This window comes from Brachionichthys hirsutus, chromosome 4 (assembly GCF_040956055.1).
Source record: "Brachionichthys hirsutus isolate HB-005 chromosome 4, CSIRO-AGI_Bhir_v1, whole genome shotgun sequence".
Taxonomy (NCBI): Eukaryota; Metazoa; Chordata; class Actinopteri; order Lophiiformes; family Brachionichthyidae; genus Brachionichthys; species Brachionichthys hirsutus.
In genome coordinates, this window is record NC_090900.1 from 7506252 (window position 1) to 7531303 (window position 25052).

At 43.1% G+C, this 25052-nt stretch overlaps 4 protein-coding genes across 4 annotated transcripts in view; 2 read left to right on the plus strand and 2 right to left on the minus strand.

Moving 5' to 3' along the window:
- msh3 (mutS homolog 3 (E. coli)) overlaps positions 1 to 6967 on the minus strand; it is a 31208-nt gene extending 24241 nt beyond the window's left edge. The window contains exons 1-10 of the mRNA XM_068760833.1: positions 6383 to 6967; positions 5924 to 6062; positions 5583 to 5821; positions 4899 to 5126; positions 4637 to 4753; positions 4429 to 4546; positions 4203 to 4342; positions 3024 to 3190; positions 355 to 464; positions 96 to 210 (exon numbers count right to left, since the gene is read on the minus strand). Of these exons, the coding sequence (XP_068616934.1) occupies positions 96 to 210; positions 355 to 464; positions 3024 to 3190; positions 4203 to 4342; positions 4429 to 4546; positions 4637 to 4753; positions 4899 to 5126; positions 5583 to 5821; positions 5924 to 6062; positions 6383 to 6967 (1958 nt within the window). The remainder of the gene's footprint in view (positions 1 to 95; positions 211 to 354; positions 465 to 3023; positions 3191 to 4202; positions 4343 to 4428; positions 4547 to 4636; positions 4754 to 4898; positions 5127 to 5582; positions 5822 to 5923; positions 6063 to 6382) is intronic.
- Positions 6968 to 9705: 2738 nt separating this feature from the next.
- Positions 9706 to 12710, plus strand: LOC137918088 (uncharacterized). Its single transcript, XM_068760834.1, has 7 exons — positions 9706 to 9757; positions 10724 to 10831; positions 10926 to 11083; positions 11605 to 11666; positions 12093 to 12190; positions 12302 to 12412; positions 12562 to 12710. The coding sequence occupies exons 1-7, from the start codon at positions 9712 to 9714 to the stop codon at positions 12708 to 12710; spliced, it is 732 nt and encodes a 243-aa protein (XP_068616935.1). The 5' UTR covers positions 9706 to 9711.
- Positions 12711 to 15218: 2508 nt separating this feature from the next.
- On the minus strand, positions 15219 to 19189 carry LOC137893274 (myogenesis-regulating glycosidase-like). Its single transcript, XM_068738728.1, has 5 exons — positions 18912 to 19189; positions 17881 to 18412; positions 16816 to 17620; positions 15916 to 16034; positions 15219 to 15566 (listed from the first exon to the last, which is right to left on the minus strand). Exons 1-5 carry the CDS (start codon positions 19187 to 19189, stop codon positions 15219 to 15221), a joined length of 2082 nt encoding a protein of 693 aa, XP_068594829.1.
- A 2680-nt stretch (positions 19190 to 21869) lies between these two features.
- On the plus strand, positions 21870 to 24814 carry LOC137893369 (izumo sperm-egg fusion protein 1). The gene is made up of 9 exons (XM_068738827.1): positions 21870 to 22077; positions 22307 to 22381; positions 22510 to 22593; positions 22707 to 22727; positions 22871 to 22960; positions 23161 to 23288; positions 23520 to 23670; positions 24104 to 24272; positions 24707 to 24814. Exons 1-9 carry the CDS (start codon positions 21870 to 21872, stop codon positions 24783 to 24785), a joined length of 1005 nt encoding a protein of 334 aa, XP_068594928.1. The 3' UTR covers positions 24786 to 24814.
- Positions 24815 to 25052: the final 238 nt, after the last annotated feature.

Genomic DNA, 25052 nt, shown 5'->3' on the forward strand with positions numbered 1-25052 from the left:
CTAAACAAATCCATTATCGTCCATTTTCAGTCAATCGACTACTCGATAACTGAAGCAATTGCCCCTAGCTGTACGTTTACTTGAACATACTGCACCTGTGGCTCTTGAGAGCCCTCTCCAAGTTGAACTCTTGGAGGTACTGAATGAGCGGCCCCAGACAGCAGATCGCCGGGCTCTCCAAGGACACAACGCTCGACAGAGGGCGAGAACCTGGAGGAAACAGACACGCGAACGACGCCACGCTTTCACAGTCACGAAGCACAGATGTCTCAGACGCAGCTTGATGTCTGCCTCTTCTCAGTGAAAGTGTATGTTTATCTGCGAGGAGTGAGGCGAACAGCGGCGCAGACGCACCATCGTCCTCAGTTTGGCAGTAGAACTTGGTGACGGTGTTCATTGCAGAAGGAAACTCGAACTGAGAGCCGTCCCTCTTCTCGATTCTCACTCGGTCATCCGCCTGGGTGCTGCGGCAGAACGACATGACAGCGTTGATTCGGGGGGGTTCGTGGGAGCAGGGAGGATGCAGAAAGAAGGAAACGTGGAACGGGATGTCTTCCTGTCTGTGAGAAGACCAGACATGTGCTGCAGGCCCCAGTCAGCCCCATGAACAAAACGAGCTGTTGTGCTTTGACACCTCACTTTTCCCTCAGAATTGCTACTTTCAAGGACTCCTTTGCTTTTCTGTGCTCTGCTGTTTCCAGGGCAACCAAGGTAAACAGGTGGCTGTGGACACAGGGCTAGAGCATCTTCTTTTTTCTGTTTTCTACCGTAATGTATAGATGTGCACAAGCCCAGCAACCAACATAAGATTCATCATGTTTCATTGCAGTCACTGGTTAGACTGGGAGCAAAGCTTGTATGGAAGTGATCAATAGGCTGCGTATTGTGCCAGCACGCAAACTGCAACCATTAATCATTTAACCAGCGAATGCAGTCGCATTATGACATCATAAGAGCAGCACACTTGCTGGCATTGACCCATCTGAGCATCATTACCTGATTTTAGGAACTCTCTGTCTGGTCAAAGTTTAGTTGGCAGAGTAATATTCTTGATTTGTGCATGTATAATTTGGAGTATTAAAAATCAATCTTGTGATATAACAACCCTTGGCTGTCTTGTTTCTTGGTGTAGATCCAGATTTAGGTTATAAGGTTCAATCGAGCATGTTAGCATTTTTAACATTTGTCAGATGGCCATGAACAAAAATGAAAGTGCTGAGGTTAATGGGAAATCCTTTAGTTTTGTATGTATTTGATCATAAACAAAGTACTGAAGTCATCAATTCAATTAACCTAATGGTGCATTCACCTGCGCTGTATTAAGGTGGTAGTAAATGAGAGAATGTTTCTTTCTTAATTTTCACTTTGTCACTAAAGATGCAACACTCCCTTTTGGAATTTTCCTCCAAATGCGAGAGCACGCCGATGAAGGTGATCGATCAAAAGTAGGGATGGCTAAAGGTTCCATATGCAAAAAATGTGACAGAAATCAGTGGCTAACGTGCACACCACTGCAGGATGAACACAAAGCTCTGAGGGTAGCCATTTCTTTCCACACACACACCCATAATATATGCAAATAACGTCTTCCTGTGTGTGTGTGTGTGTGTGTATCCATCTTGACAGGGCTGATCGCTTACTTTGTACTCAATATGTAATTTTCAAGAGTTTCAGTCATCAACTTTAAAGAGTAAAGCAAGAATGTCTATATGGCAGCAGCAGCCAGTAAGACTTTCAGTAGTTCTGATCTTTACTCCTTTGATCCCGACTCACGACTCGAGGCTGTGGATGAGTAAAGAAACTAATACTGCACACAGATTCTACCAAACTCCCAGGGACTCATTACCAGCCGCTCCATGGACACACATTAATGCTGTTGCCAAGGGGGCCTCTCTCATCAGCCCACCCCTGAGACCTGTCAAACAAACGTCAGTGCCGACAAATAAAATAAAAATAAAAAAGCCTTTATACTATGAACGCTCACCTGGGAGGCTTTGCTTCAGTATTTTTAATAAGGTTAGAAAAACATGACTGTAATATCCGTAACACCTATTTCAGGATCATTTCAAAAGCCCCAGTCCAATTAATCAAGATCGACAAAATAATCCCCTCAAAATATATCTTGGGAGGTCATCAGCGGTGATCTATAAAGGGCCTGGCACAGCCAAGGATCATTTAAATGTTCTGTCTGAGCTGATTAGGAAAAGCTGCTCTGCAGAGGCTGCGAATTGAGAGTCCCATCTCTGATGAGCACAATGCGAGAGAGCAGCACTGTTCAAACACAATAACCGGAGTGGCCTTTACAGACTGTCTCTGCAATGCAACTCAACAAAGAACAGCTAAAAAAAGGAAGCGGAAGACTGAAAGAAATGAATGAATACAAATGGACCATATTTGCACAGAGAAAGGAAAGAAAAAAGGTCAGTGGAAAGAAGGAAAAAGTGGAAATGAGAAATGAGATCCCTCAAGAAGTTCAAGGCAAAATAGGCAGCAAGTAGAAGACACCCCTCTCGTTTATTTGACCATCCTCTTCTAATCAAATCACCCCCCGCCCCCCCCCTCTCTCTCTCTCTCATTTCGTTTTCACAGCATAATGGAATCACAGGCAGCCTCTTGAGCGGCACGTTCCCACTGGTGTGAACATAGTGAGCGAGACTGTCACTAAAGACGAGCCGCATGGGAGGCGACTCTTTTCTGGAACGCTCCGGTTCAACCGTTCACTGTGTCCGTAACAATGGATGAACCGTTTCACTCCGGTTCTTCTGGTGGCTCGTGCAGCAGCTTGAACGCTCAAATGGAAGTCTGCTTTTAGGTGATGGCTCCCTGTTGCTAAGCTCATTACTGGGACTCCTGACTAACACCTATAAATATGTCTACGGTGTAGCCTGGACTCGAGTATGTCTCATCCAGGCAGAACCCAGGGAGTTCTACTGTCCACCTGTTGGATTACATCTCGACCATTGGCCACACGTCACAAAGAAAATGAGGACAGACTGCCCCCTAGTGTCCAAACAGAAAACTACCTGGCACAGGCGATGCTCTGGAGGAGTCTGTGGGTTTGTTCCGAGAGGTCAGAAGAGATCAGGATCTCCACAGGGTTTATTTTCAGGACGCGTCCCTCCAGCTCAGAGCGAGACGGGCCATCAGGGAAGCAGTCCACTAATACATCTCCTGTGCTGGGCTGAACAGCCTACATACACAAACACATCAATGAATATGCATAATCATTTACTGTGGTTGGAAATGCATCTGTCAGGAATGTTTTGTTTGTCGATGGTGATGTTGTTTAAATGGAATATTCACGTCATTCAAGTCATTTCATTTAACAAAATACCTTGTCAATGGGCTAAAGCTAACACAAGACAGGAAATATCAGCCCTAACTTTGACACGGGACCAACACTAACTTTGATTTAACAGCTGTAGCATCAGTTATATTCTTCCTTAGTAGACAGGATGATGACATTTTGGGATACTATTAAGAATGAAAATCATGCTTAATTTAATATTATGAAAAAAATGCATTATTTTGGCAAAAACATTTCAGAATACTTTGTGCTCTATATGGAACCACAAGCAGTCCAGCTTTCTTCCCAGTGAGTTTTAATGGCCTCTGCCAGCCAGAGTTAGAGGAGATTATGAGACAGCATACATTTGTTTGTACTTGTGCAGATTCTGGATCAGTTGTTTGTTTGTTTTTCTTCCACATTATAAGATAAGGCTTCTTTTTTTTTTACATTTTGCCAATATCATGAAAAATAATACCGGTAATTAGCTAATCAAAATACCAGATAAGGGTATTTGATGATATGTCTGTGAAAGGTAAAACGTATCATCTAGAAAAAGATATTCATCAATTCATCTTACGTAATTTCAGACGTTAGGTTTAAGTTTCCATTGTCAAGGAATGTATTGTTTCGTATTATCTATTTGATGATGTCGTGATGACGGCTTCACCATAATGGTGCGATGATAAGCAATTGAAGATCTATTCATGGAGACACAATCTGTACCATGATGAGAATTGCTACAGGGTTTTGTTTTGGCATTGCCTTTAAGTCAACGCTACGGTGGATCGAATTGATTGTCCATAAGACAAACGCTTGATCTGGAATATGAAACAAAATAATAGTTGACTGGCCGTGAGGCTGTCTTTGATCAGTCTAAAGATCACATGAACGTTTTGGTTCTCATCCGACTCACCAACAGCCCTACAGTGAGCTGCTTCTTCAGTCTGTCCCAGTTTTCACTGATACACAGCAGGAAGCAGTCAGAAGGATCAGACACCACGTCACCACGGGCCCTCTCCTCTGCAGCCTCCGTTCTGCAGACCGGGTTCACATCTATAACAAAATAGTCAAGGGCAATGATAGAGAGATTTTTTTTTTAAAGCAACACAAGGACACAGATATTCAGTCTATCAGGATACCCTCTCCCACGAGAGTGGACTTGGTGTAAAGAGCAGTGAGCTGACGAGTGAACAGAGCATTCCTGTTGGTCCCCGAGGCCTTGATCGCAGACGTCTCTGTCTGCTTGACCACACCAACCTGGACATGAAAGACAAGAACACGGAGATAAGAAAAAAAAGTGTCGTCCTAAACGCTAAATACAAACACTGCGGAGGATACACGTCATACCTTGTGTCCATGAGACACCAGTCGTCTGACGTGAACAAACAGACGGTGCGTGGGAATGCTGCACGTCATGAAGTTATGATCCAGGTGACAGATGATATTGAGCTCTTTGGCAGCAATCTGGTCACACACAAAAATGAAACACGGTTTCACAATAATATCAGGTGTCCATTTGATCAGATTTGTAACATGGACATGACTTTCAGACAGCAGCGTAGATCTGAGACTGTCGGGACGGTTTATTTCCATCCTTTTCTGTTCGCACCTCTGCATCCTCCCCAAAGAACCTGTACTTGTAGCCGCACTCCACAGCCAGCAGTGCATCCTTATGCTGCTGCTTTAGCCCGACGACCTGCCGTTCCAAGGGAGTGTACGCACTCTTTATGCGTCTACAGGGGGCGCTAGAGTCTGGCAGGAGATTCGGCCCTTCAACCTTTTCTCCTCCTTCCCCTTGTTCTCCTCCAGTCTTGGTAACCTGGGACAAACCGAATCCCTGCGAAAGAGTAATAGCATTCAGTTTGAATAGTTCCCCCAAACAAAGGATCCATTAGTCTCGTTTGTGTTGAATATTCATCTTATTACACTATTTAAAATGTGTGTGTGTTTCACAGTTCATGGAGGCAATCTTTCTAAACTACCTCAAACATTTTAGAACACAACACCGCAATGGATTTATCTACACGTTATTATCAGGTGACACACTGACCCGGTTTAGTTAGTCTATTGTCTTTTACAATACTTACGGTAAATGTATTTAAATTTCCACATCCTCATGTCGTGCTTGATGTCAATAAGAATAGAAAGAACAAAGAAGCTCAATAGCTTCTCAGTCATACGTTGGCTGCCTTGCTCATGAACATTATGGGAAGGCAAATATTTGGAGCAACTGGTTGCTTAAATCATTCTCTGACAGCAGTGGTGCGAACCAGTCAGCATTTTTCCTGCGCACCTGTGTTTTCGGAGCGCGTCCTGAATCCTTCTTTCCTTTGACTTCCTCCTCTTCATCCTCACACCCCTCCTCCACCTGCTGGACCCTGCCTTCGTTGTTGTTAGACGTAAAGTCCCGAGGGGGCGTGGCCTCATCAGTGCCACCATGCCTGACATGCGACTTGGCCAAGGAGGCGAAGCCTTTCAGCTTCTCCAAGGTGGAGGAGCAGAGCTTGCCTGCTCCCCGGCTCAACGTGATCTCTGAAGGAGAGATACAGTTAAAGAATGATTAGATTTGAACTCAGACAAAAAAAATCCAGACGTAAACATTTTATTTTACACCGTTGATCTGGACAGACTCACCTTTATTGATCAGACAGGATACAGGGCGACAGTCCAAATCCTCGACCTGCTGGTTTTGTGGTGAAAGCTTGGCTCGTTTTTTTGGCAACACAATGTCATCATCAACATCATCATCATCATCATCAGAGGAAACATCATGCTGCAGGACAAACGCAGTTGAGTTAGTACCGTAACTTAGAGCAAGTTCGATTAACTCTAGAAGGAGACACAGAACTCCTCCAATAGTCATAGTGTTGATGGACATGCTGTGGATCTGTAGTTATTTTAATACAAATACACTTTATACTTTCAATAAAATAAACACAATGGGAATTGAAACAATTTGTATAGAACTGCATAGAAAAAAATGCAACAGAGTTATTTAAACTGCCTGTTTAAACGTACATTAATTTTACTTTTACATGGAATGTGTATGTGCGTGTGCGTGTGCGTGTGCGTGTGCGTGCGCGTTCACCCCACCTTGACTCTTGAAGGCGGGCGGACCCCACGCTGAGTGTCCGGGACCCCACGCTGAGTGTTCGGGACCCCTCGCTGAGTGTCCGGGACCCCACGCTGAGTGTCCGGGACCCCACGCTGAGTGTCCGGGACCCCACGCTGAGTGTTCGGGACCCCACGCTGAGTGTCCGGGACCCCACGCTGAGTGTTCGGGACCCCACGCTGAGTGTCCGGGACCCCACGCTGAGTGTTCGGGACCCCACGCTGAGTGTCCGGGACCCCACGCTGAGTGTCCGGGACCCCACGCTGAGTGTTCGGGACCCCACGCTGAGTGTTCGGGACCCCACGCTGAGTGTCCGGGACCCCACGCTGAGTGTCCGGGACCCCACGCTGAGTGTCCGGGGCCCCACGCTGAGTGTCCGGGGCCCCACGCTGAGTGTCCGGGACCCCACGCTGAGTGTCCGGGACCCCACGCTGAGTGTCCGGGACCCCACGCTGAGTGTTCGGGACCCCACGCTGAGTGTTCGGGGTGCTGCTGCTGCTCCGTCCTCTGAAGTAGCGACTAATGGAGGTCTGAGTTGCGCGTGTTTTTCTCACGGACTTTGGCATGGTTTAATTTCCACGACGACTCATGTAAAATGTATCATGATAAGAAATAAACGAAGCATTCATTGTCATGCGGAGCTACACAACCCTGGCAGCGGCTTCTCAAACCATATCGGCGCATGTTTCGACGTCACGCCGTCGCGTAAAAGACGTAATACGCTCTGGCCAATCGGAACGTGATGCGGTTTTCCGGCTACATCTTTCAGAAGTGAACCTTTTTTTCATTAAAACTTTTACGTTGACAATAGGATCGTAACCCCTTCCTTTTTTTTTCTTGCTTTCTCTCACGATTCCAGAATTATTATTTTCTTTTTTTTATCCTCTTGCTTCTGCCGTCATTTTTTTTAAATGTTATGAGATTTGAAATATGTATTTTCAAAGTTAAATAGAAGCGAGCCATCGTGATGTGAATATGGTAATCAATTTTTTTTGGTGCAACTGGTATTACACAAATTACAGAACCAGTGTGTGTGTGTGTGTGCGGGTGTGTGTGTGTGTGTGTCCTCCTCAACCTCTGAATGATGTCATTTTGGAACAGATAATTTGCAAACCCCACGAGTCGTTGAACACCTTTGGCATCTGTAGGATTGGGCATGTCGACTGGCCATGGAAAAGAACTTCAGACATTTTGAATTGCAGCTTTTTTAGCCCTAGCCTTAGCTTAACTTCCCTGCAAAGATTTTGCAGCGCAAGAAGTTTGGCATCATGGTCAGATTCTGCTTCCACACCCGTTTCACCGCAACCCACCACCAGAATGTCATCCGCAATGGGCTCGATGCCGCCTAGACCCGCCAGTAGCTCGTGCTGTTTTCTTTGATACACCTCAGGTGCAACAGACACGCCAAAGGGCACTTTCAGCCAGCGCTTTCTTCCCCATGGGGTCCAAAAAGTAGTCATGAAGCTGCTTTCTGTATCTAATTTGCATTGCAAAAAGGCATCTCTGGCATCAACCAATGTGAAATCCCTTGCTTTGGGCAGCTTGTATAGCACATCCTCCAGAGTCGGCATTATGTAGTGAGAACGCCGCAGGGCCTTGTTCAGAAATTTAGGATCAAGATGTATTTTTAGTTTGTTAGGTTTGCTCACGATGACCATGTTACTGATCCAGTCTGTTGGATCTGAAATGGATGCAATGTGCCCCTCTGCCTCATACTTGTCAAGCTGGGCCATAACTGCAGATTTCAGAGCACAGTCTATTGTGAAATGCCGTGGTGGCAGCACAGTGTCCATGCTAAGCGCATCATCCGGTATCATAAAATGTATGAAGCCCAGACGTTCACAGGTGTCACCGGACAAGAGAGGCAACTGTCCTTTTAAAACAACTTCAAACAAGAGCTTGTGCCTCTTTCCTCAAACCGTGCATTCTGTATCAAATATTCCAAGTGACTTAGTCATCTCTCCTGAGTACAGTCTGAGGCTGGCATTGCTTTCGCTAAGTTTTACCTTAATTGGGTGCGAGCTTCTTCTGATCTTTGAGCATCATTATGCGCCAGGTGGCTCCAGAGTCTAACTGGCACCTCTGTGATTTGTTGTTAAGCTTTAATGTGACAAACCATTTCCTTCCTTTTGTCTGCTCCACTGCACTGACTGACTCAATCATGTACACATTTGACTCATCACTGCTCTGACATCTATTGACTCGCTCTCTTCTTGTTTGCAAATCCAAACAAGTATCTTTCATAGATTGTTTCTTACCGGCTTGAAGTACCTCTCCAGGGCATTCAGAATTGCTGTGGGATCCTCTCCCTGCTCCACTGAGAGGTTGAGGTTGTGACGGTACACATGCCTGCATTCACTGCCCATAACACTACGGAGTGTTGCAGCCTGTATCTTCTTATCTTTCTCCGCTATTCATGTTAAAGGACCAAAATCCAGAGAAAATAATCCTAAAATTATTGTACAATATTCAAGGTGGCACAAACAAGAACTTTTAATAAGCTAATCAGACATCTTTTAAAAAAATCAGGGAACATGCCTCATTGATTTCAGTTTCCATGACAACACAGATGTTTGGCTTGCCTTGTATAGTCTGCTGAGAAGCATTTCACCTGAACCTGCAAACGATGTCAGATCCACGGATGGTGATCAAGACAAGGTGGGAAAAGGCAGCAATTCTCTAAACTGGACAAATTGTCTTGTTCTACTCAAATTCATTCATAGAAGAATTGTCTAAAGTACTTGGTGATGATGATGATGAATATATTTATTAGATAGAATGTTAGAGTACATAGAATGTTAAAGTACAAGTACAGTCACACAGTAGCATGTATTACAGTACAAATAAAGTCAAACATCCTGTCTAAGAGGAGCATTTCAAAAAAGCCCTTGCGGTCTTGTTTCCGTTGAAAGTCCTTCGTACATAAATCATCCACAATTAACAATACAAATTTAACAATACAAATAAAAATAAACCAATATTCGATAACTCAACCGATGCAACGCATCACTAGAAAAACAAAAACAAAATGATTTTACACCGCCAATGCAAACTAACAATTAATCTAAAATAAATTACACCACTGATGCAAAATGACAAAACTGTTTCTTCAGAAACAGGAAATGAGCAAAAGGGAAGAGGTTAAAAACAGTTTCGTGCTAACATTATTCAGGTCACTTTGAGGAAGGCGTTGAAAGAAAATGCAAGTCAATGCAAATCATTGCAAATGCAAATCAAGTCTGAGGAGAAACCTAAGGAGTTGAACTAAAAGAGGAAGAACTCTCCATTCCTGTTTTTTCCTCAATTCACGATGCAGCTTTATGGAGCTCTGATCCTCTTTATGACTCTTTGTACCGGTAAGAACAGCTTTTCAGTTCGGACTTTATGCTTTGTTTGAAAATTATATTTAAAGAAAATAAACACATCTTAAACAAAAGGAAAGTGTTGATTCGGAGGCAGAAGTTTGTTATAAAATCTGTAAAGCAGCAATGTCAAAAGGTTTAAGAGGTATTATGGGAAATGTGGTTCTGTGCTGGATAAAAATACTGACATCACTTAAAAGGGTGAATCTACAACCTGCAGCTGTTAGCTTAGCATGGACGTTGGAAACAGAATGTAGCCATGCGTGTTTATTTAACCCATGCTATAAATAAATAAATAAAGTTAAAGTGTAAAGATTACATGGCGATACTTATGGGCCAAACTGTTTCTTGCTCTGAAATCATGCCTTCCTGGAGTCTTCACATGTGAACAAATAAACATGTAAACATCAAACAGGCAGAATAAGTATAGTTCTCACAAAAAAAAAGAAGTTCTAAACAGTTCAGTTGGCTTAACAGGGCAGTATTTTGGACCAGAACTAAACTTGCCTTCTAAAAAAGGAACAAGCATGCCTCAGAAGTAATAAGAGGATTATGCATGCTATTCAGATAATCTCAAAAGTGTGAGATGTTGTCTTGATTTAAGACAAATTAAGAATAGGAGCACCTTTTACAACCGTCCAATCTGTTAAAAGTTGTTGTTGTTTTTCTTGTTCAGGGAACACTTTTAGGTATTTGTTTGGAAATTCTTTTCAGGGTAGATCTCTGAGCTCTGTCACGACGTCGATGACTGGCTGATCTTCACACACACCTTCTCCAGATGTGGCTTACTCCACACTATAGCGTCTCTCTCAATGCAGTCATTCTCACTAGAATAAGCAATAGTGCTCCTGTGCTCTGCTTGTTGCTCATTAAGCTTCAATCCAAACTGTCTTGCTCTTTATCAGAAGTTAGTTGCAGCACGGAGCACCTTGAACCACCATGTTTTATGTCGCTGCACAGCCTCTGGACTGAGATGCTACACATGCACTGCCACTGACCCTAAATCCTGCACAGACACCAAATCTTGTGCCGTTATCTTCGACCGCTGCTTCTCCTGGAGAGTAGAAGGTATTTTATATATATATATATATATAAATCATTTCAAGAGTTAATACTCATTGATTAATTTATACAAATATTTCTTGATGGGTTTATTTATCAGGATTTCCAGGTTATGAGGTGGTTACCAAGGGCTGCCAAACCAGCCTGGCGTGTGCTGGCACCATGACTTGCTGTGAAGGGGACTTGTGCAACAGTGCCTTACCCAGTGCTCCCAGTTTGATCCTCCTGCTGGTATCATCAGCCATCATCACCATTTTTCTCTGAGATTCTGTAATTCTGTTATTTCTGTTGATTCACAACTGAAGAAAAATAAACCGCATATACCTTCACATTATGACACAATAAAATGTGACCGACAAACACAGGAAGGAGCCCGATTACTAAATCTGGATCAAGTGACTGTCTGGTTGTCTAAGTGTCTTTTCATTGGTTGATATTCTAATCTGCTGCTCTTCATCCTTCCTGTATTTTACTAACAGAAATATCCTAATTGTGAAGACATTTTTGTTCAGTTTAGATTTCTCCTCCACTCTGAAGAAGATGAAAACTCAAATTCAAGCTCCACACAATCTGTCAAGCACACACAGCAATTAATTATTTTTTTTAACATTAAAAGTTATAGTAAACATGTTTTCAAAGCGCTGAACATTTTTGATGGTTAAATTCTAATAGCGTTTGACTTTATACACATTAAAGCAAATATTCATTAAAAATATCATTATCAAAATAAAGACACAAAAAAATCTAAATTCCAAAACCCTTTTGTCTTATTTTTTTAGACAGCAGTTCCACAGTGTGAAAGCAAAGGGAACAATCTCAGCACAAGTTCAGAGACTCTGACGTAAGACTGGACTGGTTATTTTTAGCAGATTCTTGTCAGTGTCAGCTTAAAACATTTCTCAACTGCTTCCTGTTTGCAAGGTTAAATTATGAACCCCATCTTTAAATCCACCGAGTAAGTTAAAAACTATATTTACTAAAAGGTTTACATGTTCCAATCATTTCCAGATTTCTTATTTTGAAGATGTCTTTATTTTAGGTTGCATTTGAACACAGCAATACTTTTATTGAGGGCAAGTTAACGACATTAAATAGACATCTCTCATAAAGGTATAACCTTCACAAAATGACATATTTTTCTCTCTAAGGGAGTGTTCATGATTATTACCAGGCCATATCCCGGTCTCCGTGACTGTTATGGATTATTGCAACTGGGAGGAGGCCTTTTATGAGGAAATAAGAGAGGCTGAGCCGTTTTACATTTAAGAGATAATTTGGCTTTGGAAAAGTTCACATCTCTCAACTCTTTATTCTTGACAATGAAGCTCTATGGTGTTCTGGTTCTGCTAGTCACGCTGTCTGCAGGTAAGAATAGCTTGTGCTTCAGTGTAACATTTTTATAAAAAAAAAAAAGATCTCATTATCAAGATGTGGAAGACATTGTTGATCAGGAAGACCCTCCGTATTTTTGCATAGCTGGCTGTTTGATGTGCTACCAATGTCTCCTGGCCACTGACCCCAGTCAATGCACACAAAATGTAACTTGCCATGTGGCAGCAGACCGTTGTGCCACAATTGAATTCAATGGTAAGTGGGTTTTCCCATTTATTTAGCAGTTCCGGCTATTGAGTACTTCAAACAGATTACCTGTTGATCCGAACTGATATATTTGTGATTTGAATGTTTGGTGGATTTTGGTGTTGTTGAAATGAAGCTTTCATCATCGTATCTTGCAGGTTTCATCATAAAGGGCTGCAACATTAGTCCTTTTTGTCATAATGACATACGCTGCTGCAAAGGTGATTTGTGCAACAGTGCCGTAACCACTGGATCCAATGTCCTGCTCCTGCTCGTCTCCTCGGTCATCACCGCAGGGTTTCTGTGAGGCGCGTCAGAAGTGTGCATTTTCATGAGAAGCTGTTCAATAAAACCATAACATGCTCAACCACTGAAGTGTTCACTTATTTAATATTATATATATATATATATATATACAAGTAGTTTTGTTATGAAGCCCTTATTGGAAAGCCGAAACACTTAAAAACAGATAATTATGAACACATTTGTTCCATGATTACTTGTTATGAATGTAACCGGATGATTGGGGTTAATTGGGCAGGCAGGTGTGGGAGGGAGCACCTGTGGCCCATTTACCACTGATTGGGGGGGGGCGTATATAGGCGCTTCCCCTCCCTCGTTCCAGCGTCCTCGTTTGTGTTTTCCCCGTCTCGGAGGCAGGTTGGCCAATTAGACTGTCACTGCATTGTCTCTTCTTTTCTTTTGTTTTTAGAGTGTAAATAAATGTTTTGAATTCCTAATGCCGTGCTGGTCGTCACTGTGAGCGGGCCTGTGCGTAAGTGCCGTCGGGAAACCCGCTGGAGCGAGCTGGGCACCAAAAGGAAAAAAGAGATCTTTAGGTTGAAAGTCCTAAAGTGGCGTTGTTGGCAAACCATCGTCTAGCCCCGTATGCCCAACGCTACCCGGCCAATCCTGCCGACAACGCCAAAATGTAGCGTCGGGCATGTGGGGCTAAACGGTCCGACCTTTGCCGACAACGCCACTTTAGGACTTGCACCTAAAGATATAGTTTTAATTTGTTCCGTTGGTCCCAAACTCGTTTTAGCGGGTTTCCCCACCCACAGGTCCCGTTACATATAGTTTAATTTTACTCATACTTTAGTTACTTAAAAACGTTTAATTCCAGTAATGTACTTTTAATACTGAAGTGCATCTAAAGTTATACTAAAGTACTAGTGATTTACTTTGACTGTTACTCAGACCTGACTTTGGGTGAATGGAGGAAATTGTGATTAACTCTTGTAAGGATTATATGGTTAATGATTCCTGCGACAACAATCTCTGGACACTTTTAGCGTAACCTTTCGTACTTCTGTCAATATTAACGGGACGAAAAACCTCTCACTTTTCAACAGTAATACAAAATAGAAATCATGTTATCAATCATTCTTACACTTAGAGACATGTACAGTAAACGATTGTATCTGTCGTGTGCTTTTCTGCTCAGAGTCCATCATCTAATCAACTGTTGAAGATTGCTATCATATCTATAAAACGCTATCATAGCCACGGGCTGGTCAGAGAGATAGCGACTCCATTTCAACAGTCAAATGTTATATTATGATCCAACAGTTGTAGTATCAGCAATGCTCGGAACAACCAACATCATCAAGTTACAGTAAGAGTTTTCCTTTTTGCAACAAAACAAATGCAACACAGCAATGGGAAATAAACTCTCCAGTCCCATGATGAGAATTAAATATATATTATATATAATCTATTTCAAGTGAGGCATTTAAACGATTTAAGCAATAGTGTGCTTTAACCTCGTGCCATCAGTCACTGTGGGAGAATAAATGTTTACTCAGAAGACAGGTGCCTCATTTTAAAATAAAACTTAGCTCCCTCTATGGGAGCGTGCAAAACATCAAGCATATCGCTGTATGCGGGGAGGATTGTTTTATCACTGCACTGATTCTCAGTTCTGTGGATGGCATAGCTGAATACAGCTGATAAGGCAAATAAAGCAATAAGGAAGTCACAAGGCATTCGACACTTAACTGTGGCTACTACTACCTTTTTTGCAGGCAAACCCAACTGTATAAATTAACTCATGTACTTCTTGCAATGCATCAAAGAAAGTAATCTTGACAAGTAAATGCTTAAATCAATCCTGAGCTGTGAATTTAACTTGCGCAGACAAATAAATATCAAGCAATAGATGGATTTTGGCACTGAACTGGCAGAACGGTGTTACATTTAACACAAAAACATGTCTGTCATGACAAATCTGCCACATTTAACACGGAATCACAGGAAATTACTTTACATACAATCACATACTTCCTTATTAAATACGAAGTACAGGAGAATCAAACGGTTACATGTTCGTTTGAACATAAGTAGTAGGGAAGGCAGTAATTTGTCACAATACAGTAGTTACCACGTTGGTATGAAGTGAACGCATGCCGTCTGTCTACCTGCAAAATCCTTTCCAGTGTCCAACTCTGTCAAGCAATAACAAAATCTCCAGTCACACCTTATCATATCACATAGTGAATTCACATTGAGGATCAAAATGGCTGTGCTAAAAATGCAATCATTTGAGCAATATGGTCAGAAACCTAAATGTGTTTGGAAGACTGATGTGATACAATCAGAGATCACTTCTACTACTACTGTGGAAGGCACCTGAGGATGAGGATGGAAAAACAGAGTACAAGCTTCATTCCATGTTTTAGGAGGTTATAATCTGCAGGCACGTGTTCATATAATGAGCTTAAACATTACCACAGTCACATTCTGCTGTGGCAGCAAATCCCTTGTTGTCGTCTGATGTCGATTGCCTTTGCACAATTGTGTCTCTTTAGGGTTTTCAGTGAACCCATGTAAAGAAAGCTATTTCATCCAGGTCTACAGGGTAGTCAGTGATGTACATAGGCCCTTTGTCAAAATACTCCCCCTTGTAGCTTCTCCATCGTCCAGCAGGGAGGTAGATGTCCCTCTCCTGCTTTCCCGGCTCCAACACCGGAGCCACCATCAGGTCATTCCCGATCAGGAACTGAGAGTCGATCTTAAAAGCTGCCTCATCGTCAGTGGCGATCCACCACAGGGGCCGTATTATTGGGTCGCCTGTACTGAGAACCTCTCCGGCTAGTTCAAGAACCCTCGGGGCCACCAGACTCTCATGGAGCTCCGTAAACTTCTGTGCTATCTGGACCACCTGCAGATGAATGCAGATAAGGTGTCAGCAACACACGATAGCAAACACAGGCTCACTGAGACATTTCCATTTCACTTGTGGAAAATAACACAAGGTAGCAAAAATAATAATAATAAAAATAAAAACAACTTTGGAATAAATAATCGATAGAATTATGCTTCCCATAGAACCCACTTGTGTTCAGATTGAATCTCCTTTTAACAGTTGATCATCTTTGCTATGATCATCACATTAAACGAGTCTCTGCAGAAACCACTGTACGACTGCACACAATACCGTAACTGCATTATTCACACTCATTTAAATTCATCTGTGCCGTCCAACTGTAAAATCTGTTTCGGTGGCTCACCTCATTGTCGTAGGCCCATGGCGGTATGGAGAACTGCATGGCAGGCATGAAGGCAGACAGCTCCAACCACCTGATGTACAGCTCTCGGTCAGGCAGACCATCCTCCCCCTCCGAAACACCTACAGTACAACACAGGCGTCACACTCACTCTGCAGCCATATGGAGTATATCGGGCTTTCAAATGGAAAAGGGATCATGATGAAATTAGCAGCAATATCTTGTACCATTTGGCCTCGACTTGTGTTAAACAAATGTGGTTTGGATTTTTTGAAAGTGACTTTTTTTTCCTGGATTTATACCAATATTTACAAAATGATTTTTCTTTTCTGGAAAACACATAATAAAATGAATGGCAAAGTTAAATCTAAAAACAAAGTGTTCAACATGGATACTAAAAAGACTAAATCTTAAATGTAAAGGTTAATCCAATGGTCTCAGCTGAACGTGCTTGGGAAGCAACATGAAGGTGATTGACAGCGACGTGCACTAAATCATCTTGAAAAACATCTTATAGGTACACTACTGCCACCTACTGGACAGGAGCATGGACAGGAAATCTACCCCTGTCAGTTTTGGTATTTTCATGTTGTTTTGTCTTATTCATAGACTTCCTTCTCAGTCTCTGACTCTCTCATGCAACTAGCAAGCAAATGCAATGCATCCTTGGCTTGAGTAAAATTACAGATTTCTTGAAGCAATCAATTAGAATATTGCATTCTATCTGAATTTACTTTACAAGTAGAGTAATGACTTTGATCATTTAGATACCAAATGCCCTTTTTCATCATTTTTCCAAAAAGGAAATCTTTTGTTTGTTTGGAATGATATGTGTCAAAGAGATATTGTTAAATGTATCATTAGACACTTTACAGTTGATGCACATGTCATGCATTATCATACCTGTGGTGCGATTGGGATATGCATTCCCTCCTATTATGTCCGGCAAGACAAACTGGTAACCCAGAATGCTAATGGTCAGCACAGTGGGGATGATGGACTTGAGGCCAAGCTCATAACCCCACACAGAGTCTCTGTCAATGATCCTGAAGAAGCAGGAGATATTCTGGCTCTGATAACCCACCCTCAGCACTCCACGCTCACTGAATGGAATGGCCATCTCAGTGTAGCGGCGGGTGAATGTGGAAGGGTCAGACAGCGGAACCAGGGTGCTAAACTGAAGAGGCAGGTAGCTTATCTCGCCTGCATCAAACTTAAAAGACGTCACGTCGTAGCGGAGTTTCATCATGCGCAGGTGTGAGGAATACCATTCACAGGCTTCTGGGTTGGTAAAGTCCAAAATCCCCCCAATGCCGTTCCACCAGCGAACCAGGGCAGGCAGTTTGCCGCTGGGCTCCCGAACAAACAGTCCTCTCTCCACAGCAACGCCGAAATTAACGGAGTCATGGTTGATGAAAGGATGGGTCCAGAGTGTCACCTGGAAACCGTCTTCCCGGAGTTGTTCAAACATATCGGTCACATTTGGGAACTTCTGCGGATCAAAGTCAAACTCTCCATAGTCTGCAGTGTAGCAGTCATCCAGCTCCAGGTGGGAGCATGCAAAGCCGTGCTCGGTGATGTCAGCGGCGTAGCGCAGCAGCTTCTCCTGAGTCACTGCTGTTCGGTGGAGAGCCCACGTTGACCACAGAGGGTGTTTGAACACCTCAGGAGACGGAACCTTGATGGGCTTTTCAAAGAACCGACGCACCTAAGCAAAACACAGACATGCAGAGAGTTACTGCAGTTTCATGCTCAGCTACATTCACCAGCTACTAAGCTACAAAGTGGTATCGATTTTATCCTAAGACCCAGAATAGTTCCCAGAGTGTTCAACTATCCCTTCAAATACTAGCCTCTAGACTAGAGACTTTAGTTATGCAGACAATTCTAATCCCAAGTGACCATTATATTTATTTAGATGAATGTCAACATTCATATCCACCAAAACCAAACAGTGTGTAAACTCACCATGTACTTGTGAATAGAGGTAACGTCCGACCCCACACACACACTGTAGCTGAGCTCAGGTAAGGCCGGCTGATCCCGCGGTGGCCTGAACGGAGAGTCCTGGTATCGGGCCTGGAACCTGAGAGTCATGTCCTTCTCGGACCAACCCAGATGAAATGGCACGGAGTCATTAATCTTGATGGCCGTTGCGTTTGAAGATAGCCAATAGCGCTCCAACATCCCACCGAAAGCGTTGCGATTCACGTAGACATCGCTGGTGATGAAGGGCTGCGGTTCCTCTTCGCCTTGAATCCTGAGAGGCCAGTACTGTGTGGCTGTCTCTGCCCCTCCGTACCAGTGGGAGTCGTTGAAGGCCACGGCGTGCTCCACCAAATGCTTGTCTTGCAGCTCCTCCCAGCGAACGCGGTAGCACATCACCGTGTCCTTTGTTCGAACTGTCTGTACGAAGAAGTTGAGCTTTCCAGAATCTGACTGAGTGCACCTCAGAACGTCTCCCTCCTTTGAGCAGGAGTTCAGGTCCAGGATGCCAGACCTGAGACGGAGCAATGGCAGGTGGAGAAGATGTAAATGAACTCGTTCAACATGGCTCTAACTGAGACATTGGTTTAAGCAGGAAAACACATTTCTTAAAATACTGAATAAAATATCTTATATTCTGGATGTTGATCACTGGATAAGTGCAGGGATTGTGCTGTGGCTAATTCTGTTGATGTATGTGCTGCCGATAAAGGACCTAAATTAGTGTGTCTCGCCTAAGGCTGTAAACTTGTGTCATCCGGCTTTCCATTCATCGACCGACAGACAGTTTGTAACACACACACGCACACACACACACACACACACACACACACACACACACCAATAGGTTAATGGAATTGCCGATCCTTTCACTGTGAATTGGATATTTTTTTCTGCCGGATAGATCAACGTGAAAAAGTAATCTGTCCGTCAATACCTGATTTATTTATCACCATTCTTTTTTTTTTTTATAGACAATAATAAATAATAATGAAAACACGCCGTGAACCCACCTGAAGGCCACACTGAAGACGGCGGCCCCTGCCTGGTTACGAATGACGAAGCCACGCTTGTTGAGAGACAACAGCTCAGCTTTCAGCAGCTGTGCCTTTTCGAGGGCTGCCATGTAGCAGCACCAAGCGCCCACAGCAGAGAGCACCAGTATGAACCCCAGCGTGCTGGCCATCGCTAACGGCCGACCCTGATGGGACGACTTCTTCTTCAGTGGTAAGCCGTCAGCACCAGCGGCCGTCTGATGCTCCCCGGGAGCTGCTGGAACACTCTGGTACATGCCGTCGACCAGGTTCAGCGGGGAATGCAGGGAGGCAGCTTTGGAGATGGGGTGGCTGCACTTGTCCGTGTTCTTAAAGCTGCCGAGAATGTACCTTCTTCACAATGGCGGGCGCTGAAGCAGAAGAAAACCTGAAGTCTCCATTTTTGAGTGAGGCTTTATTTTCCCAAACCTGCAAGATAAAAAACACACAAACAAACACTTTGAGTCTCTTCAAATATGACACACGATATAACGACAGGTAGAGAAACTTGAAACTGCTGAAAATATCTTGTGCTCTGATAAAACTGTCGTTAAATACTGTCGCTTTGGAGCCCGTCACACTGCATTAAAGATTAAAAACCTTCATCTGTCATCATCTGTTTCTACTATAACCAAAAAAAAAACATGCATGCTACGGGGATTCTGTGCCAAAGTTTATAAAACTGAACATAGAGATATACTTACAAAACAAGTCTGTGCAGCTAGCGTGTTCAGGGTGGTAGTCGTTCTAATAAATCTACACGCTCCTGTACTCTGTGTACTTGCTGACAATAGCAGCATCGTTTAGCTGCAGAGTGTCGCCAGAGAGAGAGAGAGAGAGAGAGCTTTGCTGACTGGAAGCCATGGTGGTGCAGAGATCCAAGGACCAATGCCGGCATAAAAACAGGCTACGATCGTGTGCAGACACCAAGTCAGCACGGTTTAATTACATTCATCTATCAGCAAAGAGCGCCTTGTTATTTAAGAGCAGCAAAGCTACGGAACGGTGTTTAACCTCCCAACAGGTATCATTACAACCCAGCCCAACAAACTTACGCTATTCTGATGAAGGTTTGTGGCAAAGTAGCAGGGAGACAAGGAAACCCGTAAATGTAATTTTCAATGAGATCCTTGGGACAATTAAAAAAAATAAAAATAATGATAATGAAAAGGTGGTTCGATATGAGAAATCCTTTAAATCCTTGTAATTTAGTGGCCTAAGGTGGGTTTCCTTTAGTTGCTTTTCAGGACCAAATAATACATGTCATGCCATTTACGTCATGTTTTGTCATTTAAGATTTTTTTTTTTAATTGAAAGTCAAATTTGGACTTCCAGCTGCGTTCTGTGGCGAGCTGAACAAACATTAACAGGATTAACAATTAAGAACTCTTTAATGCCATATGTATATCAAACATCGGGCGAAGGGGCCTCCATGGGGGCGGGGGAGGTGCCTTGCTCAAGGGCGCCTGTGTTAATTTACAGTGAAAGCTTTCGTCGTCACGGTAGTACCGGGACGTTACAGTAACGATGGGAACCGTCGGCTACACCAGTGTTCACAAAGCCGGTTCAGAACTGTCGTGATCGTGTGTAAAAGCTTGTTGGCTCCGCCACTGGGAGAAAATATTATATTCTCTGTCGTTTAAACAACTATAAGAAGTAGTTAGCTTAGCTTAGCTTACCTCTGCATTACTCTTCCGGTAAACGTCAGAGTGCAGCAGCCAACAGCGCAGCTGCAGAGCAAAGGTCCCGCCCAGGTAGAAGCGGATTGGCCTACGCACCTGTCAGTCATAGACAGCGCCTTCCATTGGTGCCCTGACGTCTGCAGAGGCCACGCCCACAATAATAAATCTCGACCGCAAATAGAGATTGTTTTACATTTAACAAGATCCACTGTCACACAATATATCTTCCGGATTCCGATTAGATCAAATTGAACATAAGGGCGGGAATATTTTTATTTATTTTTAGATATTTTGTTTACAAGCAAACAAAGTCGCGCACTTAAACATAGACATTCTACGGAAACGGATAGCGCTGCCGAGCAACGGTGAATAGTTTGTGTCAGGTGAGAGCTGAAATAAGGTTTTCCATTTCCTGTGACGTGCTTCACCATTACCTTCACTTCTTCTTGATTTGTTTTTACTTAAGTGTGTGATTCAACTTGATCTGAATTTTCTTGGCTAATTTGCCAACCATTTAAAGTTAGTCTGTTTGTGTCTGTTTTATGTCCGCCCGCTGCCCACTGAGTCGATTAAAATATCAGATGTAGTTCTCTTTAATCAGTTCAGTAGTTGCATTAAACTACAAAATTATTATAATCATTGAGTATTTGTCCTTGACTTTGAAGGATGAACCAAATCAACGGCAGCAGGACTTTACAACTGCCCTGAACTCCTGTTGTGACTGTCTTCTACCACTGAGGGGCAGCAGCGAGCTGTCATAAAAAGAGGCTGCATTGTAGAACGTGGTCTTTAAGAATTCTTGTCTTCTTCAGCCATCAAGATATATATATGTATTTATTTATTTTACATGTTCCTGATTAGACGTTCTATTACTAATGTCTACAAATTAACAGAAGATAGCAACACTGCTCCAGTTTGACTTCCATCTGAGCAATGTACCGGGAGATGCACCAGTGTCCCACTACCCTATGGAACACAAAGGTCCATGGTTTACAAAGTGTTATTTGCCTCACGAGTATGATAGTGAGGGGAAAAAAACAACTACATAATATATAGCCTTGCCCCTAAACGCACAAGACCAAATGGGAAATGGAATTTCTACTGTGACGGTAGGAATAAGGGTGACCTGAATAACACTAGTATTCAGAAGTCACAATGAAATACTGAAATAGCAGCTGTTTGAGTGGTGATAATGGTCATTCTGAACGCTTTTTCAGATTCTGTATCGAAGCAACTGATGTGAAGGAGGCAGGGGATGGAGAGGATTCTGGTGCTGATGTTCCTGCTCTGCATTGTCCCTGCAGCCAAGGCTTGTCTGCAATGCGACCGGAGACTCAGAGTCCTCCACGAGGACTTTATCCTGTCTGCTCCCAGTGTGGCTGATCAGATTGCACTGAAAAAAATTAGTGACCATACCTATGTAACCTACAAAGACACCAGCCGGGAACGAAAGGGAGTCATTGGTGAGATGAAGACCTGGATTAGCGCAATGTATAAATATACCATGAATATACTGATTGAAATGTTGGCAGGCCAATAAGGTTGCTTTCTATTTTAGGATCTTGTGATTAAAGCGTTTAGTATTATGGCACTATATTTGCTTCTTGATAGAGAAATATGAATGACCTGCTTAAAATATAAAATGTTCCTGTCAGTGAAATATGCATGCACTAATGCGTGTTGCCCATTCAGATCCCACGACTTTGTACAGGGCCAGGACCGAGTATCAGAGTGAATTTGACAGGTTCTCAAAAACCCAGCACACTGGTGAGAAACGATAGCAACAATTCAAATTAAATGAATAAACAGTAACAGCTTTATAATTGAAAGATCGTTTGGATTTGCTGCAGCAACACAAATGAAAGTGTAATCAAAGCCTGCTCTCTCTTCCGAAGGATCTGTGGCGTTTCAAGCCGTTCAGATCATGGGGAAGGGGAGAGATATCTTAGAGAAACACTTGGACAACTTCACCCGTGATGGTAATGGACACGAATGAGTGAGTGCTCTGCACGGTCTGAGGCAGGGCACGTTGTGTCCGTCACTGCAGTGATAACATGCGTTCATGCTTGACCATTTGTTTTCTATTTCTCAGGATTGTGCCCCAACAAGTGTGGTAAGTTTGACCTCTTGGATGCGTCTATGTATGTTAATCCCTTAATTAGCACAATGTGTGCAAACTATGCATTCAGCACAAGGCTGTGTGTGTGTGTGTGTGTGTGTGTGTGTGTGTGTGTGTGTGTTTGGTATGTCTTTCAGGGCTTTTGAAACGAAGAGTAATAGATTGTTTCTCATGCCGTTACAAGATGTACATCTGTCCTTCTCCCACTGGCCAGCAGGACTGTGGAGGTATGTTATTATTTGATCGTGTGTGTGTGTGTGTGTGTGTGTGTGTGTGTGGACAGGGACTTCAGATACAATCACAAGTGTATGAATGCGTTCCTATAAGTCCGGCAAAGATGCGGCTTGCTCCACGTGCAAGGCTGACGGAGACGTAACCCTGATTTAAATGAATGAATCTCTTTTTCTTTCCACTCCTCCTCTTCCAGTGTTTGCCGTGCAGGCTGAAGAAGGAGGCCAAGCAGTGCTGAACTGTTTCCTCCCATGGCATCGTCTTCTGTTTGGGAAAAGAGACTATCACTACTCCTGGGCCGCTGGCGTGCCCGGGACTAAGAAGGTCTCTGTAACCACTGGAGCTTAACTCAAATAGAAAATCACTACTTTTTCACATATTCATCCTTCCAGTGTTTAGCTGTGCCGTATATATCATCACGAATATTCATTCATTCATTCATTTTCCAACCGCCTTGTCCGCCACCGGGCCGCCATCATCATGAATATATTTACTGTTTTCCAGTTGCTCCACCCCCTTTACATTCATTTATCACTTCCTGATTTGTGTGCACAGCTGAACGAGAGCAGCTTTAATGTCCTGGTGGTGACAGAAGACTCGTCGGTGGTCTTAAATCAGCTGCAAGCGGACGAGCAAGGAACGTACCGCTGCTCTCTGCAAGATCCGAATGGAGTCGTCTTCTACCAAGTCGCTTTCCTACTCACTGGTAGGCTATCGTAAATATGTCATCACATGAGAGACTGAAGAAAGGTCTGGAAAAAAAGATCAAATCACAGTTAGTGTTGTTCCTTTGAGCAGTTTCTACAGAAGAGAATGATGCTCAGACAGATGATGAGTTTTCAGACTCATTACTTTTCTTTGGGAGGAGGCCCTGGAACTTCAAAGAAACATTTTTGTTGCATCTTTAGAATTCAACTGAAAATATTTCTTCTTCTTTTTTTTATGGCTATCATTTTTCTTTGTGTGTTTGTGGTTTTGGATCTGCGGGCCAAATACAGGGTGTGTCATTTTCATTTCGAGGGTGGGTTTTTTCCCTCACTTCTCATAGCTGGGTGGGCTTCCTTGTGTCTTCTTTCATTTAAGATGTTTTACATGTTCCTGGTTAGACGTTCTATTATTTTCAATCTCCTTCTTCGCAGTCGACCTGTTGCCCGACCCAACCCCCCGACCTGTCATAACGCTGCCTCCCCTGCCCAGCGACAACAAGTACTCACCTTTTCGATCCATTGAGGGCCTCATGGTGCCGGCCATGTCTGTGGTTACTGCTCTGATTCTGGCAGCAAGTGTTGGGCTCACAGTCGTGTCGGGGTAAGAGACAATCGGTGGGTGGTGGGAACAAACTTGAGGAGCCATGACATTACCAGGAAGGCGATAGGCGAGAGAGGTTGAACTGAAAACTCATCCAAGGATGACAAACCATAGCGCAATAGAGAAGGCAGTAATCTGAAGAAACTCTAGGGAACACGCTGAATGTGCAAGAGTTTATACTAAACTGCAATGCTGGTTTAAAAAATGTTTTAATTTTGATTATGTTTATGTTTGTTGCATTTGGAGTAGACATCCACAGATTCCTATTCAAAAATCTTTCAAGATAATTCTATGCATTTATTCATCTGATTATACACAGTTTGAGCTGCTGTTAATTCCGCACACACACATTTACAAGTTGATTTACTACATTAATGATTTTAATTTCATGATGTAAACAAACATAATGATTATTGGCCTTGTCATCTTCACAGTTTGATGATAAATCGCAGGATGGCTGTGAAGGAGCAGAGAAACAGGGAGGCCGAAGCAAACGCACAAAACACCGTGTGAGGAAGATACTGTATTCTGAAATAAGGAGGTTGGTCTTTGTTAGGGTTGGACATTTTTCTCAATGACTAAATAAATTATACAACATGCTACCAAGTTATGTCTAGAAATTATTTAACCATCAAGAAGAAAAATGTCAACTATGAAACAAAGGATGTCTAGTTGTTTGTGATAAATGTGACGTTGAATCAATAGTGCGATCGTATAAAACAGAATTCTGTGATGTATTGCAACCACACACACACACACACTTCACATTATGCACCGGCT